Source organism: Crassostrea angulata, chromosome 3 (assembly GCF_025612915.1).
Source record: "Crassostrea angulata isolate pt1a10 chromosome 3, ASM2561291v2, whole genome shotgun sequence".
Lineage (NCBI taxonomy): Eukaryota > Metazoa > Mollusca > Bivalvia > Ostreida > Ostreidae > Magallana > Magallana angulata.
Genome location: NC_069113.1, coordinates 8,398,528 through 8,416,936, shown reverse-complemented (window position 1 = coordinate 8,416,936; position 18,409 = coordinate 8,398,528). Strand labels below are relative to the sequence as shown.

Below are 18,409 nucleotides of genomic sequence, written 5' to 3'. Positions count from 1 at the left end.
AATAACCACGCACTGATATGCTTAGTAATGTATATTCAAAAGTGTACTATGTTATTACTTAACAATAACCTCTTATAGGATATCAAGGTGTTCAGGCATGCCAAATGAAATACAAAGATGAATGTTATATTACAATTGTATCCCAACCTCATATAAGTCCTCGGCATCAGTCTCAGCAGTACTTTCATCAACTTTGTTGGATTCGTCTCTGTCTCCCTGAAATGTTAGCCAAATAGCAGTGTTGTTTATACATGTATGACACACATACATAGACAGTAACCATTTACCACTTTTTCATTACAAGGCAACCCCACAAAGGGCATAAGATTACAGAACTCTAAAAGGTATGTATTGCGGGTTTTGCTTTAAATCATCAATATTAAAAATTCTTTTACTTTATTTTATCATTTCAGATAAAACTTTCTTGGAATTAATCACACATTTGAAGCCAATCGCGTAATACAAAGGAACCGTGTCCCGAAAAATTTTAGGAATACGGAATCATTCCTTGAGTATTATGAGGTGATCAAATACGGTCGGGTGTGATCAAATCCAATTAAGCCCGAAGGGCTATTTAATAGAATTGATCACGCCCGACTGTATTTGATCACCACGTAATATTCAAAGAATGATTTCTTATTACATATATATACATTGTGTTTGTATAATTTTTAGCAGTTGTAGGATTATATATTAAAATGGTCATTGATGAAATGTATTGGACTATACACTACAAAATCAATTCGTGGTGTTATCACAGACAAAGACATTGAAAAATGGTAATATTACAAAATTAATACTATATTGTGAAACGTGAAAACACCTTTATGCTAGCTTTTCATGTGCGGCTGTGCTAAAAAATTACACAAGAAAACAACGATTTATGTTGCTAATGGCTACGGTAGCTTGCGTTTATCGGATTCCACTTTTTTATCATATGAATTTGAATGCATATATAATTCATATGATAAAAAAATAACATGTAGTCGAGATACGCCACATAGTATCGGAATGCCGAGTGAAAAGTAAAGAACCGCTCGTTTATGAAAAAAATATCAAAATTAGTAGAACCATAGACCATGAATAACAGTTTTGCAGGGAAGGAATGCGCCAATGAGAAAGTTATATGACTCAATTGAACTGTATATAGCACCTTGGCAAGTGTGGCGAGCAAGCTTCGTTCTGGGTCCTCAGTTTTCTCGTTGATAGTCGTATCAATACTCTGTGAGTACTCTAAAAATAAAGCATTTATTACATAGAGATTTTACTGTCTCTCTAAATCCGACGCGGATTAATTTTAAGAGTAATCCACACATCAGACACTGTAGCAGCAATACCTTGCCTAAACGATCCTCGTAGATCGGCAAGGTCCGTGTTCTTACACGTGAATAATATTTCCACAGCCATCGGATAGTCGCCTTCCTGCGAGTATCAATTGAAAGAAATCAAATACATGTAAAATATGTAGGCTTGCGTTATATTTCAATTACCATAGGGTTAAATAAAGGTTTATGACACACCAACTATCATGCATAACAGATTAAAAACGAATGCCGTGCCATAAAATTTGCAGTTTGTTTAAAGCTGTCAGTCACATAGGCACCTGGCATTATATATTTTTCTCATCATAAAAACATACGCCCTCTACCTAATGATAAACCATATTATTAATTATTATTATACCCCCACTCCGAAGGAGAGGGGGTATACTGTTTTACCCTTATGTGTCTGTCTGTCTGTCCATCCGTCTGTCTGTCTGTCTGTCTGTCTGTCCGTCCGTAACAAAAATTTCTGTCGCATTTATCTGAGCAACTATTTATCGCAGATGCTTGAAATTTTTACACAGTGTTTGTTAAGGTATCTCACTCCTCATGTTTTGATTTCATTGCGCAGATGATCATTATATTTAAAATGAATATGATTTTATTTATTTAATCATCACAGATAGATTATTATTTCATAATTACACAACATTCATAAAGAAAATCCATTTGAATTCAAGAAACAAACAAGTTTTTTGGGGAACTATTTTTTCGCGCGGAAGGTTTTTTAGACGAAAATGACAGAAACAAGTAATTTTATGAATTTTCAATATACTTTTCTTTTTACTATACTTTATTCGTTATTCACATTTTTAACATTTGATATGTTTGTAACATATTTTATAGGTTCTGTGTGACATGTACAAAATCAAATCTTGAGAATGTGATAGCCGTTTAGCATAAAATCATGCATATATATAGAACATGTCTGAATTTTTTGAAGCCAAATTTTGCGAGAATTTTACCTTTGAAGCCCTATATCTAAAATTCTTTTAAAAAAAGAAGTTCTCATTTCAAATCAAATTGTAACTATTATAGAAATTGTCTATTTTAAGTGCAAAAAGGTCACACAAAAATTTATGCAGCTTTGTACAATTTTTTTTCGTAATCCCTCTATTCAGTGTGACCATTGTGCATAATTAAAAACAATATTTGAAGAAATAAGTTTGCTTGATCAAAAATACTGACAACAAATCCTAATCAGGATGAAATTGCATTTTAGGTGCAAAAAGGTCAAATCAAATGGGCCATAACTCAGAGGGATGGATACTGATCCCCCATTATCTTTGTATTTTTTAAGTTTGTTTTGTCTACAGATTTCAATGATATACTTCTCAAGAAAATCTTGATACAACAACATTGAGGAGTGGGATACCTTAAGGCATGCCATATCGTGGGATATATTTTGGCACCAATCGGACATCAACTTCCTGTTAAATGACGACTTTGCGCATTTTTTTTAACCAAAATTTTCAAACAAATTTTTGTCAAAGATTTCTCAGCAACTATTTATCGCAGATGCTTGAAATTTTTACACAATATTTGTATAGGCATGCCATATCGTGGGATATATTTTTGTACCAATCAGATGTCAACTTCCTGTTAAATGACGACTTTGTTTATTTTTAGCAAAAATTTTCAAACAAATTTTTGTCAAAGATTTCTCAGCAACTATTTATCGCAGATGCTTGAAATTTTTACACAATATTTGTATAGGCATGCCATATCGTGGGATATATTTTTGTACCAATCAGATGTCAACTTCCTGTTAAATGACGACTTTGTTTATTTTTAGCAAAAATTTTCAAACAAATTTTTGTCAAAGAATTCTCAGCAACTATTTATCACAAATGCTTGAAATTTTTACACAGTATTTATATAGGCATGCCATATCGTGGGATATATTTTTGTACCAATCAGACGTCAACTTCCTGTAAAATGATGACTTTGTTTTTTTAGCAAAAATTTTCAAACAAATTTTTGTCAAGGAATTCTCAGCAACTGTTTATCGCAGATGCTTGAAATTTTTACACAGTATTTGTATAGGCATGCTATATCGTGGGATGTATTTTTGTACCAATCGGACGTCAACTTCCTGTTTAATGAGTACTTTGTTTATTTTTAGCCAAAATTTTCAAACAAATTTTTGTCAAAGATTTCTCACTTACTGTTTATCGCAGATGCTTGAAATTTTAACACACTATTTGTTTAGGCATGCCATTTGTGGGAAATATTTTTGTATCAATCGGACGTCAACTTCCTGTTAAATAATGACTTTGTTTATTTTTAGCCAAAATTTTCAAACAAATTTTCGTCAAAGATTTCTCAGCAGCTATTTATCGCAGATGCTTGAAATTTTTACACAGTGTTTGTTAAGGCATGCCATTACGTGGAATATATTTTGGTACCAATCGGACATCAACTTCCTGTTAAATGACGACTTTGTTTATTTTAGCCAAAATTTTCAAACATTTTCCTCAAAGATTTCTCAGCAGCTATTTATCACAGATGCTTGAAATTTTAACACACTATTTGTTTAGGCATGCCATATTGTGGGATATATTTCTGTACCAATCGGATGCCAGCTTTCTGTTAAATGTCGACTTTGCTTATTTTGCATATTCACATCAGAGCGGGGGTATCACTAGTGAGCATTGGCTCACAGATATCTTGTTTCAATACTTCTCTAACTCCTACACATGTATGATACGATTGGTCTACCTCTAATGCGTCGTGAAGTAACTTGGCCGACCCTGTGGCCTTGCTCTTTAATAAAGCCTCTATGACACAATCCCAGTCCTCTCCAAGACCAGAACGAAGCTCGGACGCCAAATCCTGAAAAACAAGGAGGAAAATTTGACTGAATTGTCAACTTTTTGACCTAAGTTGACTTTTTTTTTTTACCTCTGCGAACGGTGCATTAGTTGTGATATGTTTTAGAAATTATATCTAATGTAACTCCAAAAATATGTACTTGTATACACAGTACCGATCAGACCCAAACTAACAGAAAGTAAACCCCAACTAAACCCTGGGTTTACTTTCTGGGTTTGGTACGGGTTTACTAGAGTGGACCCAGAGTAAACCCAAAGTAAACCCAGAGTGGACACAGAGAGTACACCCCGATCAGAAGTATACCCCTGAAAGCAGACGCTACATGTGTATTCGGAATACAAGGGGCAGGAATTACAGGCAGTAAGATGGTAAGATAAGATACAGGTCTGCTTCACACTTGACCCCAAAAGGAATTCTCGAGTAAACCCAAAGTAAAGTCCCGAGTAAACCCTAAGTAAACCCCAAGTGGACCCATATTTTCAAAAAAGTAAACCCGGATTAAACCCAAAGTTGACCTAGAAACTAAACCCGTGGTTTGGTTGGGGTTTACTATGGTGTTAGGTTGGGTCTATTTGGTACTGTAGTATTTGAAAGCGAAACATGAATAAGAATGTAAAACAATCACTTAAGAAGTTTAATAAATTGTTCTTACCAAACTATACATTTCTTTAAATCTTTCAGATATCTTTTTTCTTTGTGCTGGTGTTCTTCGAACTAAGTTTCTAATAAAGACATCCTCGGGTTGGGCTATAAAAGTAAGCAAGGTTTATCAATACCTACTAGCATACCGTCTAAGAGAGATAATAAGAATTCATACAATAAAAAAATACCGATATCATAGAAATATATGCAAGGACGATGTAATACTAAAGAGAAAGGGTTCACAAACATATTGGGACAAACAACCGTAAAATGGAGTCCAAAGAAGAATACGGTGGTAATTTGAGGATCAGATATGATTGTTTCATTTCATTTTAGATTTGATTAACGACTCGTCACTTTTACAAAATGATTTACATCAAATGGGCATTGTCTTAATGTTTTCTTCTAACGGCTCCTTTAATGTTCCCAGTTTGTAATTGTTAACAAAGAAATAGGCCTCATCTCGAAACAAGCATTCTGACGACATAACATCGCTGTTACCGACACCACAGAGATCTGCTTAAAAGAAAGGAGCTATTAATTTGATTTCGTTATATTAACTTTCAAAGAACCGAGGCTTACCGAGATCTTTGGCGACCTTGAACAGTGCCTTGGCGTCGTTGTCCACCTGGGAACTAAACTGGGACTTGTCCATAGTACTACCATCGTCCGACTACAAGGGAAGCATAGGGGTAAGTATGGACTTATTAATTAGAATAGGGGGAGAGAAGGGAAAATATGGGGATAGAAAAGAGATATATAAGAGATACAGAGTGAGGGAGAGGTAGTTTATTATTCAATTATTGAATGAAATATTTCGTTCTAGAAACTGAATTTACATGTGATTTATAGTCTTACATTTAACTGTTCCTTTTTGCTAAGACTCGCTCAAAACATATGCATTAAAATTGTTAAATAATGATTTCATGCTTAATTGTTACAAATATCACATTATAGATTGTAATTTAATCGGAAATTTCTCTCATTTTGCTACTTTTTCACAGACCTTTAAGCCTTTATGTTGACGTATGAACTTTAAGACTACGATTAAAGAAATGTTTTCTCAATTTCAATGCATGATCCAATGTTTTGCTCCATAAGTACAATGCCGTGGAAAGTTTAATAATACAAACTTTTGACCTAGCTTTATTCTTTCTTTTTTGCACGTCAAAACATCATTTGCTAATATTTAAAATTGAAGTGATGCATTGCTTGTATCATTTTCAAACATACTGTTTTCTAGAGTCTAGAATTCAATCTACTTTTAAACATTTCCAATCTCTTTAGTTTGGCAATGTTTTTGTTGTCTACATCTCTTGCAGATATTTAAAAAGGATTTTTAGAAATAATACAATTCCATCAAACTATATATTCTTCCAGTACTGGGTATATATTCAAGCCGTATTGCATTTAGTGTCGCTTAAGTGAAAAGAAAAAAATCGTCTCTAGAATTTATACATGATTATGATATTTATCATTGTCATTTCACATAATGTATCAACTTAAATTATTATTTCTTATCTACGTAAATTACTTAGAATTTAGTTTGTTTTTACTTCAACTACTTCAACTAACTACAAACATAGAATTTAATCACTATCAGTTACTTGTTAATGGTGAAAAAATGCGTTTAGATATTGCATAGCATAGCATAACTCCTGACTCCTTCGTTGACGTTATAACATAAACTGAAAGTTGCTTTCAAATCCCACCTCAACTCCCACTGAAACTCAGTGGAAAAAACTCATCCTGCAGAGAATCACTCACGTTTAAATTATACACCGTGATACAGTCCATACGGAAAACGTTTTCTCAGAAGCAATCATGCACATTTTATTTCATCAATATTTCACCAATGTCAATCCATTTTATTTGTCATGGAACTTGCCGTAGGTGATTTTTTAAGTCATAAAGTGTTTTGCTTGCTTCGGAAAATGCTTCTATGAAATTATTTTGAAATTCTAAGGTTGTTAAACTCCTACTATGCTATTTTACTCTCGTTGTATTTAATGTGGAATGCTACACCAAAATTATATTTTATAGATAGTAAAGAAAATTTTCTTAAACGTGATTTTATTGTTTGAAGAGGGCTATTTTCTATTAATTATTTCATATGCTTTTGGGGTTTTTTTTTATCAGAGGGTATAAAATCAGATTTGGTTGGAAGTTAAACACTGTATAATTTAAAATTTGGTGTAAAAAATGCCTGATATTGATATCTAATAGATCCAGTATAAGGTCTATAAGACGTTTGATTTTTTATAGTAAAAATTATTTATGAGAACAAAAAAAAATCTTTTATTCATATTTTCAAATATATGAATCATAAATTTTTCAAAGAAGAGGTGTATTATAGAGACGAAATGTAAGGCAATCATTTAAAAAAAGACAATGAATCAAATCGCGAAATTGTTTCAATCAGTAGAATGCTTGAGTAACAGAAGTTAAATCCATGTTATTGAGGAATACATTTTTAGTGCTGTTGCAAAATTTCCGAGTAAATACAACTCAAATTGACCAAGAAATAGGACGTTTGGAGAAGAATAGAATAATAAATTAAAAAAAATATATAAATTTCTAATAAAAGTTAAGACCCTCAACCAAAAGCAAATTATGTAATGCTTGTTTAACATTTACTACATACAAAATGGAATAATCAGAGGTTTCTAAGCGTTCGCCATGAATAAGAAATAAGTTTACTCTACTGTGTTTGCAAAGTATGTTACTTACCTTTTGTCTAAGTTCAGAAACATAACAAGTTCGATGTTTACTTATAAAACGGTCCTGGAGGTTGTATTTGTACAAGTGTTTGTCTGTGTAAAGTACACCGTCAATAGTTTAATTACAGTTAAAACTGTATGAGAACAATTCCATGGGCATGTCAAAGTCAATAATAACATTTTATTAATATTTCTTGTCAATCCAGACGCAAACCAGTCTTACGTAAGTTATGAAGGAGAAATGTAAACTTATATTTGTAATTTCTGTTGTACAAAGTTGAAATGAAAGATACATAACGAATGGCGCTGTTTTAGCAACGTAAAGAATCTAATTACTCCACATGTACTTAATGACCTGGGTTGCATTAAAGATATTGATATAATTGCACTGTTATAATCATCAATCGAATATAAACAATATGTATATCAAACGATACATGAAATAACAAGCTAACATACATTAAGTAATATGTAAATATATGCATTTTATTTTAATATAACAATCAAGTTTTTAAATTTTAAGAATGAGTAATGACATTGCTATAGTTAGTAACATACAAAATAAAACAACAAACAGAGACAGGCGTATTAAACAACAAAACAAAAATGTTGAGCTTCCACACACACACTTGGTCGTGGTAATAAATTCGTGATTAATTAGTGGTACATGAGTAATTTACTAGTAATACTGAGTATGTGTGACTGTATTATGATTGCTTCTAATTCCTCTCCAGATATTTATTGGCAAGGATGCGTAAACAAATCATTAGTTCAGAATAACACAATCATTGTGAATTTTTCGAAGCATTGCCGAAACGTCTGTCTTCCTTTTGCAATTAACAAAGAAATAAAATATTTCCGTGGACATTGATAACACAACCTATAGCCATTCAACGGCGTGTTTTTGTTCAATTTTCTTTCCATTTCTGTTCACCGATAAGAAATGTCGATAACTGTATCGAAAACTCCCGGGAGCAGGTTATCACTATTGACAAATTCCTTGGAATTTTGTGCCATATTTCGATCAGGAGAGAACTTTTTTTTTTGGAAGCAAGAACAATAATTCAATTACTTACATCTCAGGGGAGTACGGTTGTTTTCTGATTTTTACAGGCCGGTGGTTTGGTACAACATGTACAGTGTAATAATAAATTATTTCAGACATAGATATATAATATGTATAATGTGGACACACTTTTTCCGTGCGTGAATTTGAACAAGGCAACGTGTGTGTTTGTGTGTATTACGTCGTTACCTGTAGAGAGTCGGCGGATTTGGGACGTCGGCCATAGTACATTTGATAGAGATTTCTCATTTTTCTCTTCAAAGTGAATGGTATGCATTAATTACAATATACTGCAAAAATACAACAGAACACTAACCGAAGCACTTGCATACAAACAAAAGAGTTTCTACAAAAATAGAGGAAAATACATAAACAGCTGAGCACAACCTATTGTTGTGATCCCATAGAAATTAAAATCTATGCCGTCAGCCGCGGGCTTTTCAAGCAGAAGAAACTACTAGTACCTCTAGACTGACACATGGAGAGGCAAGTACAAGCAAATTACAAATGTTAAATATAATATTTATCACTTTTCATTTGCAATTCATGAACAGAGTCCATTATTTTCATAAAAGGTAAAAAAAAAAATAATAATAAATTCCACGGGAATCTTCTTCGAGTTCAATCGCCAACACCTTCAAATCCAGTCCCTTCATCGCCATATACATACTCTTGTCTATATATCCAAAAGCCTAGCGGGAATTTTGGATTGTTTCTAGAAATAATTGGATTGTGTTATGATTAATTAATTAGTAAATCAGTAGAGGCGCTTGTCTGGTTAAACATTATTCAATATGAAAAGTAATAAATAACAATTTTTAATACCCGACAACTGTTATAAATAAATATATTATTCGATGAATATTTCCAAAAACAAAAAGAAAATGTTATTTCAAACCGTTTAAATACCAAATATGAAAGACGTAAACAAAAAGTTAATAAAAACACAATACTCTATGGCAGCAACAAACAAGCAATTGAAGCGAAAGCTGTGAAGCACAAGCCAAACTTGGGGAAGGTTAAGCGGTGTATCTACCTTGCGTTCTTTGTCGCCATTGTCACTCCTAGTCGATCTGTACGTGTCTGCGTTGTATCGAATTGTCTAGAGGGTAAAATGCAAAAAGAAATGTGCTCACTGCCTGGTTTCTGTGAGGTGAACATATACAGGAGTAATGAAGCACTCTAAGAAGCTTTATAATCTGCTGGGGTAGTACTCGAATTACAACTGAAGTGATAATTTGTAATCTGTCAATATCATGATTTCTATAGACACTGATTAATTTGGTGCCTTAAGCAATTACATGTACTACTGTAATTTGTTTTACAATATGATTTATTGTGCCTGCTGATGCTGCAAAAAAAGATGCCATAAAACCCCACAAGTTGCGACATAAATGAAAAAAAAAACATTGAAAAAAAAATCAAATATTAATGATTTAGTATGTACACTGCTTTTTTATTGATCGATACGATTTTCAAAGCAGTTCGTATGAATTAATAAAAAGCTGTCAGAGACTGAATTATTGCTCAAAATAATTCAAAAACATCTAATATTGTGTTAAAAAAAAGATACTAGTACACGAAACTAACTAAAGGCAATGTATATTTTTCGGCATTTTTGTTCTCTACACTTCTCTATTTCAAATTAATTAAGCGGATTATGAAATCAACCATTCGTACACTGCATGTAGTAGGGCAATATTAGATTCAAGCTTTGAGATTTTTTTCTTCAAAGAAAGAAGACGATTTTACTTGTGGCAATTCTACGGTTTGTTAAATTGCGTGTATTCTTCCTGAATCGTTGACAGAGACGGGAAATTTTCAACGTTATCGCCAGATTCTGGTCCAGAATTGATTTATCAATGAAGCATTAGTTTAAATATACAGCATGCATTTACTGAAAAAGATATTTTGCAGAAATGTATTGGTTATTTTACCGGTATCTTTCAGCACAAAAAAATTGAAAAGGGTAAAAAAGGAGACAATATTGTTAGCACAAATTGATCAAATGCATCTAATGGCATCTTTTCTTCAAGTAGTTCATGCATCCTGTATACTGTCTTACGCTTTGCAAGAGACTTATTCTTTGTCCCGAGTTGAGCTTCAACCACTTTTCGCTTGATATTTCGATAATATTAAATACCTTTGAGCTCAAACTACGTTCATCCACTAATATGAAAAATGTCCAGATTATCTGTTTTGAACCCCCCCCCCCTACCGCTTCAGGTTTCAATACACATCCAAAAATAGAAAGTCTACGGGGATTTTGCATTGCATCAGCCATTAATAATCCCGTATGATAACGTTGAAAAATTGCGCGAGGTGCCACGAGTACTTCCGAATGGAGAAAAGATGTAAACATTTCCCATTAAAAATCTCCGTAAGAAATTTGTTTTCGTTCCTGTAAGCTTTTATAAGTGGATAGGGATAATTTGTCAATGAAGATATCGTGGATATTTTCCATTTCATTGATTTCAAATGTACTTCTTTCAGAGATATGTGTATTTTTATCAAAAATCATCAAAAAGTGATGGAAGCAATAACTTGGGACAGACTATTACAGTTAATCTTGCAAACTTGCTGAATGCACAAATTTTGTTTATTTACTTTCTTGTGTTTTTTGACATGTTACACATCTTACCCCTTTTTCATAAAAATCTATATATTTATGGATTTCGAAAAATTTTATCCTTATCCACAACTTTTTAAATGATTTTTTATGGTATTTCTTAATTGGAATCTCAATGATTTAAAACCAAACCAAACAATTACTACAGAATTTACGTGAAATAAATCAGTTCTTTGTCAATGAACATAGTTTGTTTGTTGTCTCTGGAACTTCTTAAAATCCATGAAGAAATAGTTTTCAAAGAGCGATTTAATTTATAATATATAAACTCCCATCAATATCTGTTCAATAATACGGAGGGACGGCAGTGGATTCATTGAATGATTTCAAAGCGGATAAAGCACAAAAAGCATGTGGAAAAAGAAAACAATTTTCATATACATGTACCTGGGATTCTGAAGGTTTTTTCTGTAAAGAATGTTTGACATATACACCCTGGACATTGAGCATAATTACAAAGTATATATAGAATTCTTAATGCCAATTCTGTATTGTTTCATCAAGTATAGCTCGAGTTAAAACACGTCAAACTTGATTGTGTATTTTAATTGGAAGTGTAAGCTAGCAAATTGAAGCACTTCGAAATGAAAATTAAAGGAAACAAAAAGAGGACAAAATTAAACAAAATTAAAACGAATAAATACAAACTAACTTGAATTGAATATTTTGACCATCTTATAGTATGGTTTACATAATGGGTTCATAAATACACACAGTAAATGAGGTGATATTAATTAAGACTGGGTTTTCAAACAGTACACAAGGTAATGGCCAATGGAGGACCCAAGAAGATAAAACAACATGTAAACAACAGATAAATAAACTCAAAGTTTATAAATACAATAAAATTCTAAATGAATAATATCTCAAGTAAAAATAATGAATACTATAGGTCGGATAGATACCATATTTCAATTAAAGGGTCTTGAGATATGAACAATTGATGGCGGGGATCAATGAACAGTAAATAATGGATGTTTAAGATACATACAATGGGTGGTAGAGATTCCTTCTTGTCATCTTCTCCATTAGCTACCTTCTCTTCTCTTTCTTTGGCCAGTTCGGCCTCTTTCATTTTCTACATCAGACATATAGCAATCATATATTTTCCTTACTCAAATATAAGACTACATTTATATGTGAGATTTTAATATGTCTTCCACACAGTTGTACATTACGATTCATTTTAACATTAAAAAAACAACAAAATAGTTATTTTACAAAGATGTCCAAATTGATGCAAAACAATATTTTCCTGTATAGTTAAGATTGACTTGTACCCTGAGCTGTCTGTAACGTTGGTGCCTGGGGATGACCATATCGTAATCTTTAGAATTCTCATTCCACAGCATCTGCAGGTATTTTTTCTGTTGGTATTCTCCCTCCTATTAATAGACGTATTCAACCAAATAGCAAGTGCCTTATCTTACAATGAAATACAATGAATGAAAAGGGACATCAAAATCAAGTTGTGTGGTATACATACGTGGAAAAAAACTAAACCCAGAATATTTTGAAAAAGTTAATCAAAATTTAACGTGGTTTCCCAGTTGAGAAGAGGTTATTTTGACTCGTTAAAAGTGCTTATTCGAGACATGAAGGGTGTTGTTGGGATTTTTCTGTATTTTCCCCCTCATTTACCAATTCATCGCTCCTGATTACGGGCCTGGTGTGTTCTAACCGCTTAGCCAGTCCTATGTTTTCCATCTGAATTTCCCGAAGCTGTTTTTCTCGCTGTGGAAGGTTGAGACTGAGAGAGAAAGAAAAATACAAATAAATATTTCTCTCTTATACAAAATACTATAACCGCTGAAAGGTTTCTGTAAAGCAGCAATTATCTTTATTTTGTAGAAGATTTTGTTTGTATTTGGTCTGTTGAGTTTTCTGTGTTATTTACTAAATACATTGTATATAGCTATGCTCAGATTTATTTGAAATGCAATTAAACCTTTTATCTTTAGCCATATTTTTAATAGTTTTGCGAGCGACAGTTTCGCCAATGTCTCTGACAATGCAGTATCAACCAAATTGTCAATTAACAACCTCAGGGGGTCACCAATCGGTCAATATCAAATAAACTTAATACAGAAGTATATTGATTAAATATGAAAGCTGTGAAAGATACAATGAACATTTCTATGACCAATTGTATATCTAGTGTTCTAATTAATTGCCGACACGCTCCGACGGGTCATTTGATTGATTTCTTATTTTGCCCCTCGCCTGAAAACTGGACAGCAAACAGTTCAGAAGAAACAAGCTCGTGTAGAAGGAACCAAATCTAAGATATTGTTTGAAAATCAAAGCTAATAATCAATACACGAACGTGTGTAGGTTACCGTAAATATTTTGAAATCAATACGGAACTCTGAAGTTTCAAGTCACTATGATATTGTCGTATAGTCTTTTAGAATATCATAGAAGAGATTGTTGCGTTCATCAATTATGTTTTCCAAAGCTGAATAAAAGGGAACCATTATTTGATACCTATTGATTTTGATCAAATATTAAGGCTATATATATTTTTCTCGATACAATCCATTAAATCTCAGTTTAGGTTTTAAATTTTTAATTATTTCCTGCTAATGATACTGCATATATTCATACTCTTTTGCACCGTATTGATCTTGAGCAAGAGTTTTGGGTCATTAGCAGGACCACTCATCATCTCTACTATACAACAAACAAACAATTAGTCTGATGAGACAGACATAAATCTCGGTAAAACTTGATGATGAAACACAATGCTTCGTGAACAAATATAATAGAATTTTGCAATATATTGTAATTTATTGATGAAATTTAAAAAATTGCGAAAGCTTTCAAAAGAATGATGAAATAGGGGATTATTAATGTATTAAAAGCCTGTTTTACCGTGGAGATGTGGAACAAATGTCTAAAATGCAAAATCAATTGAAAAAAATGCTACGAATACTGTGGTTCAGTTTTATCACAACGATACAGAGAACTGATAACAACCTTTTCGTGTGATATTCATTCCAGGAATCCACCAAAGCTGGCTCCTTCATGATTTTTGACATTTTCTGTAGAAGCAGACGATTCTCATGATCCACCTCGGCCTGTCTTTCTTCTTCTAACTGTAGAATATCAACAAAACATTAAAGTGAAAAGGAACAAGTGATTACTAGAGAGAAAATAATATAACCCCCCCCCCCCCAACACAACACAACTAGTTTTACTACAGATAACCGAGAATCCATATATGCATGCAAAACTGTACATGTATTTCTCCAGTTTGATACAGATGTAAAAACACTTTAAATGATTTCACAGTGCATGCAAATTACATGCAACTTAAGAATTTTTAATGCATCTTAATTTTGATGACATGCAACTTCATCATATTGGCATCCAAGTAGTATATACTATTTGTTATCCTAACATTCAACTTAATTACTCTCTATGTTATTGGCATTTAACGTATTATTTGTAGAACTATTATTTAATCTTGTTAACATAAAACTTGACCTTCTTGACAAAGAACATAATTATTTATGCTCTGATATATACTTAACTATATTGACATTCAACTTAACTATACTGACATTCAATTTAACTATACTGACATACAACTATAACTATACTGACACACAACATAACTTTACTGACATACAACTTAACTTTACTGACATACAACTCAACTATGTTGACATACAACTTAATTATACCGACATAAAAATTAACTATGTTTATAATACATGTGTACTAACAAAAAACTTCATTATACTGACATACAACTCAACTATACTGGCATACAACTTAACTATACTGGCATACAAATTAACTATACTGGCATACAACTTAACTATAATGACATAAAACTTAAATATGCTTATTCATAAATATTTTTGCAAAAGCTTTTGACATACAACGAATTCTGGTAGCTTATAGAAATACAACTGCACCTTAAACTTGTTGACATATTATCCTAATGATGTTGATATGTATACAACACTGCGTTATATATGCATGTAAAATTTATACCATTAGTCTATACACATTTTTATGTATTGGCATGCTGCTTATTCATGCTAATTACTAGTAATCAATATGATTCTGACACAAGAAATTCTGTGATTTTTATTCGGTATGCATAGCTATAATGTAAGTTGCATGTTGGTTGAATTATTTTTCAGGTGTCAGTATTTTCATTTTCACTTGGAATTGAATGTAACGTTTGGGCAGTAATAGATTATTCATGAGAAATTTATTTTTCAAGCTAAATTATTTAATAGCTTTCATTGATTTTCTTTCACAAGTACTTCATTTTCCACACAAAATAAAACACCTTTAGACAATTTCAGAGTTTTAGTGAAGATACCTGAATGACTCACCTGTATTTTTTTCAGCTGGAGAATTAGGTGAGGATACTTTTTAGGTTGCTTATTTTTGACCGTTGGCCTAGAGGCATTGACCTATAATTGAAAATTAAATCGTTATTAATGAAAGAACTATTCTACTACGAACAGCTCATTTTTAATCCCACCTGCTCTCTTTAAAAAAAATTTCAGTATTATGATAACAAAAGAAAGAAAATGTATAGACGTGGAGAAAAAATGAATCATCTTTTTAAAGGCTAATAAAATGTTTATATATTACGTAAAATTGTGTATCATGCATGCATATGGGCCTCTTGGGACGAGTTCTTATAGAATTAAGACGTACTGTAAATAGCACACGCATCCTTTCATATTAATTACTTGTACAAGTTGGATTAAACTTGTGATGCTCAATTCTTTCTTAAATTTTTACTTTACAGCTAAAACTCCAGCATTTTCAGTAATTTGTGTGACATTAACGTTTGTTGTGTCATGGACTCTTTGAATTCGAAATTAATGATATTTTATAATAAATATTACATTTACGTGTAAAGACTTGCACCTGTTTTTAAAACTAGAATTAAATTGACATTAAGCTGCCCCCTTCCGAGATAGTCATGAGAAAAGGTATATATTAGAATTGTAAAAACGTAGGTGTCAATAAAAACGAAAATTGGATTAAATGGAAAGGATTTCCAGTAGTTTAAATGACTTTCTGCTTCGCTAGACACAACATAAGATGAACATCTACAGGCCCTGACTAAATGTACAAACTGTTTTTCTTTCTGATCTAGAGTTACTTGGGTGTCGTCTTGGACACTTTTATTCATTCCTTTGTGATCCAGCTATTTATTCTGGAGTTAAGATTCAGTCTTATCGAGTTTAAAACCCTAAATTTTTGTTCAATTACAAATATCATTCTGCAGGAGCCATTTTTAAATACGTTGAAATTTCTGCAAATTTTGTGTGATTATGAACTTGAGGAGTTTCATTTCTAGTCAAATAATAACAAAGAAAAAACAACTTAATTACCCTTTTCTGTTATTTTTTCAGCAAAGTAAATGGTTTTTGCCTTACAAAGCCACTGTGTGTTTAAATCTCATTGATTTGGAAATAAAGAGCCACAACTAATTATCAAATATCTTGTACTTTAAGCGGGGAGCACATACTCCAGTAAGAATTTACACTACTCAAAACCGCTACAGAACGACTTTTTATACATTAATAAACATTTTTTCACTCTACAACAGGTTGCAGATTTTTCCAACATAGCAAAGGGTTAATAAATGGTACTTTAGACCTATAACCTCTTCCCATTACCCCCCAACCCCCCCCCCCCCCCCCCCCCCACCCTAACCCTCACCTTCTGCCTGTGGAGACGATAGGCACGATCCTGCTCATATTTATACAGGATTTTGTTAGCCACTGGAAAACCCGGTCCTGGCATAGTTTTGTCTGTTATAATTTGTCCGTGTTCTTCTTTAGAGACTGGCTATGAATAATGCATGATTTAACCCTGCAATCACAGAGAGAAAAAAGAAAATTAAATATTCACAGACAGTGGATGGAGGCCAGTTTTAAAATACATGTTCAATGTTTTAATTACTTTATAACAATGGAAGGATTATATCATCCTTATTAGTGGGGGGTACACCTAATAAATTAGGAATTCATGAAGTCTCTGTATACACATAGTTGTTTTAAATTGGTCTAGCTTTCGTATTGTTATCAAATTGACAGCCAATTTTTATTTTAGAATAAACTTTCTTTCATGCATGTAGAATACTTTCGATGTTGATTTAATGACGTCTCTCTCTCTCTCTCTCTCTCTCTCTCTCTCTCTCTCTCTCTCTCTCTCTCTCTCTCTCTTTCTCTCTCACATTAACAAACATTATTTGAAAATCAAATACAAAACTGACACCGTGTTGAACTCTAGCAGTACTGAACACTACAAAAGTCAGATTCTCGGGCAATATACTAGCACCTATTAGAACTCAATCTTTAACAAATAAAAATATTCAAATTCTTAAAATGTCATCGGAATATGAAATGGCAATCGTATCAGAATATCTAATGGTCTTGATTGTTTCTTAGTCGATCGTGGCTAACCGTCCAAATTAGTTTCTTGTTGTTTAGAATTAAATGTGCTTATATAATTGTATACAAATAATAAGAAACATGTTATCTATATAAACGTATCTTATCTTTCTGTTCATCGAAAAGCAGTTTAAACCGACAGAAAATTCATGTCTAAAATGGCTCACCATAAATATACGTATATAGATAGCGTTTTATATAATCATAGGTAAAAATCTCAGACTCTGAACTTCATCAAACTATAAATTATGTAATGATAATTTCTGCGGATGACATGTAACAAAAACATCACCTATAGTGTTAGATAGAGAACTTGCTACGTTACCTGTTATGGAGCAATATACAACCACATCTACCACTTCAAAACACAGCAAGCGGATGTCATTTCAAACTTAAATGTCTCGATTGATCGCAAACATGAAAACACCGAACGGTTCCAAAAAGAGATTAAATTTAATCTGCCACATATATATTTCTACCTGTGCTAACAGTAAACGGCCCAGCGCCATAGAGACGGGTCATTACACAGTTTGAAGTCAGACGAGCTACAAATTGATCTCCGGCCATTTAACTGTCTCTCTCACCTGGCGACAATTTCCTACCTTGCATCTTTTCCAGCCTCTTCATTTTTTATTATTCAGACTATCAGGTGGATCAAGACTGTTTCCCTTATGAACTCGTTTGTTTGATTTGCACTATGAATGGATTATAGTGTACACCATCGACCCGTTAAACAAATATGCTGAATTTGAAGACGA

At 32.6% G+C, this 18,409-nt stretch overlaps 1 protein-coding gene across 5 annotated transcripts in view; it reads right to left on the bottom strand.

Moving 5' to 3' along the window:
* The window catches only part of LOC128175452 (annexin A6-like), a 24,849-nt gene extending 6,440 nt beyond the window's left edge, over positions 1-18,409 (bottom strand). Inside the window, exons 1-15 of one of the 5 annotated variants that reach the window (XM_052841080.1) lie at positions 18,254-18,409; positions 16,918-17,070; positions 15,570-15,650; positions 14,194-14,312; positions 12,856-12,964; positions 12,495-12,599; positions 12,206-12,292; positions 11,602-11,622; positions 9,622-9,687; positions 5,382-5,472; positions 4,810-4,904; positions 4,044-4,157; positions 1,338-1,422; positions 1,154-1,233; positions 148-216 (exon numbers count right to left, since the gene is read on the bottom strand). In XM_052841080.1, the coding sequence (XP_052697040.1) occupies positions 148-216; positions 1,154-1,233; positions 1,338-1,422; positions 4,044-4,157; positions 4,810-4,904; positions 5,382-5,472; positions 9,622-9,687; positions 11,602-11,622; positions 12,206-12,292; positions 12,495-12,599; positions 12,856-12,964; positions 14,194-14,312; positions 15,570-15,650; positions 16,918-17,001 (1,206 nt within the window). In that variant the 5' untranslated portion in view covers positions 17,002-17,070; positions 18,254-18,409. Of the gene's footprint in view, positions 1-147; positions 217-1,153; positions 1,234-1,337; positions 1,423-4,043; positions 4,158-4,809; positions 4,905-5,381; positions 5,473-9,621; positions 9,688-11,601; positions 11,623-12,205; positions 12,293-12,494; positions 12,600-12,855; positions 12,965-14,193; positions 14,313-15,569; positions 15,651-16,917; positions 17,071-17,976; positions 18,177-18,253 lie in introns of those variants that run through there. The other 4 variants (XM_052841079.1, XM_052841083.1, XM_052841082.1 and 1 more) reach the window with 4 other exon arrangements.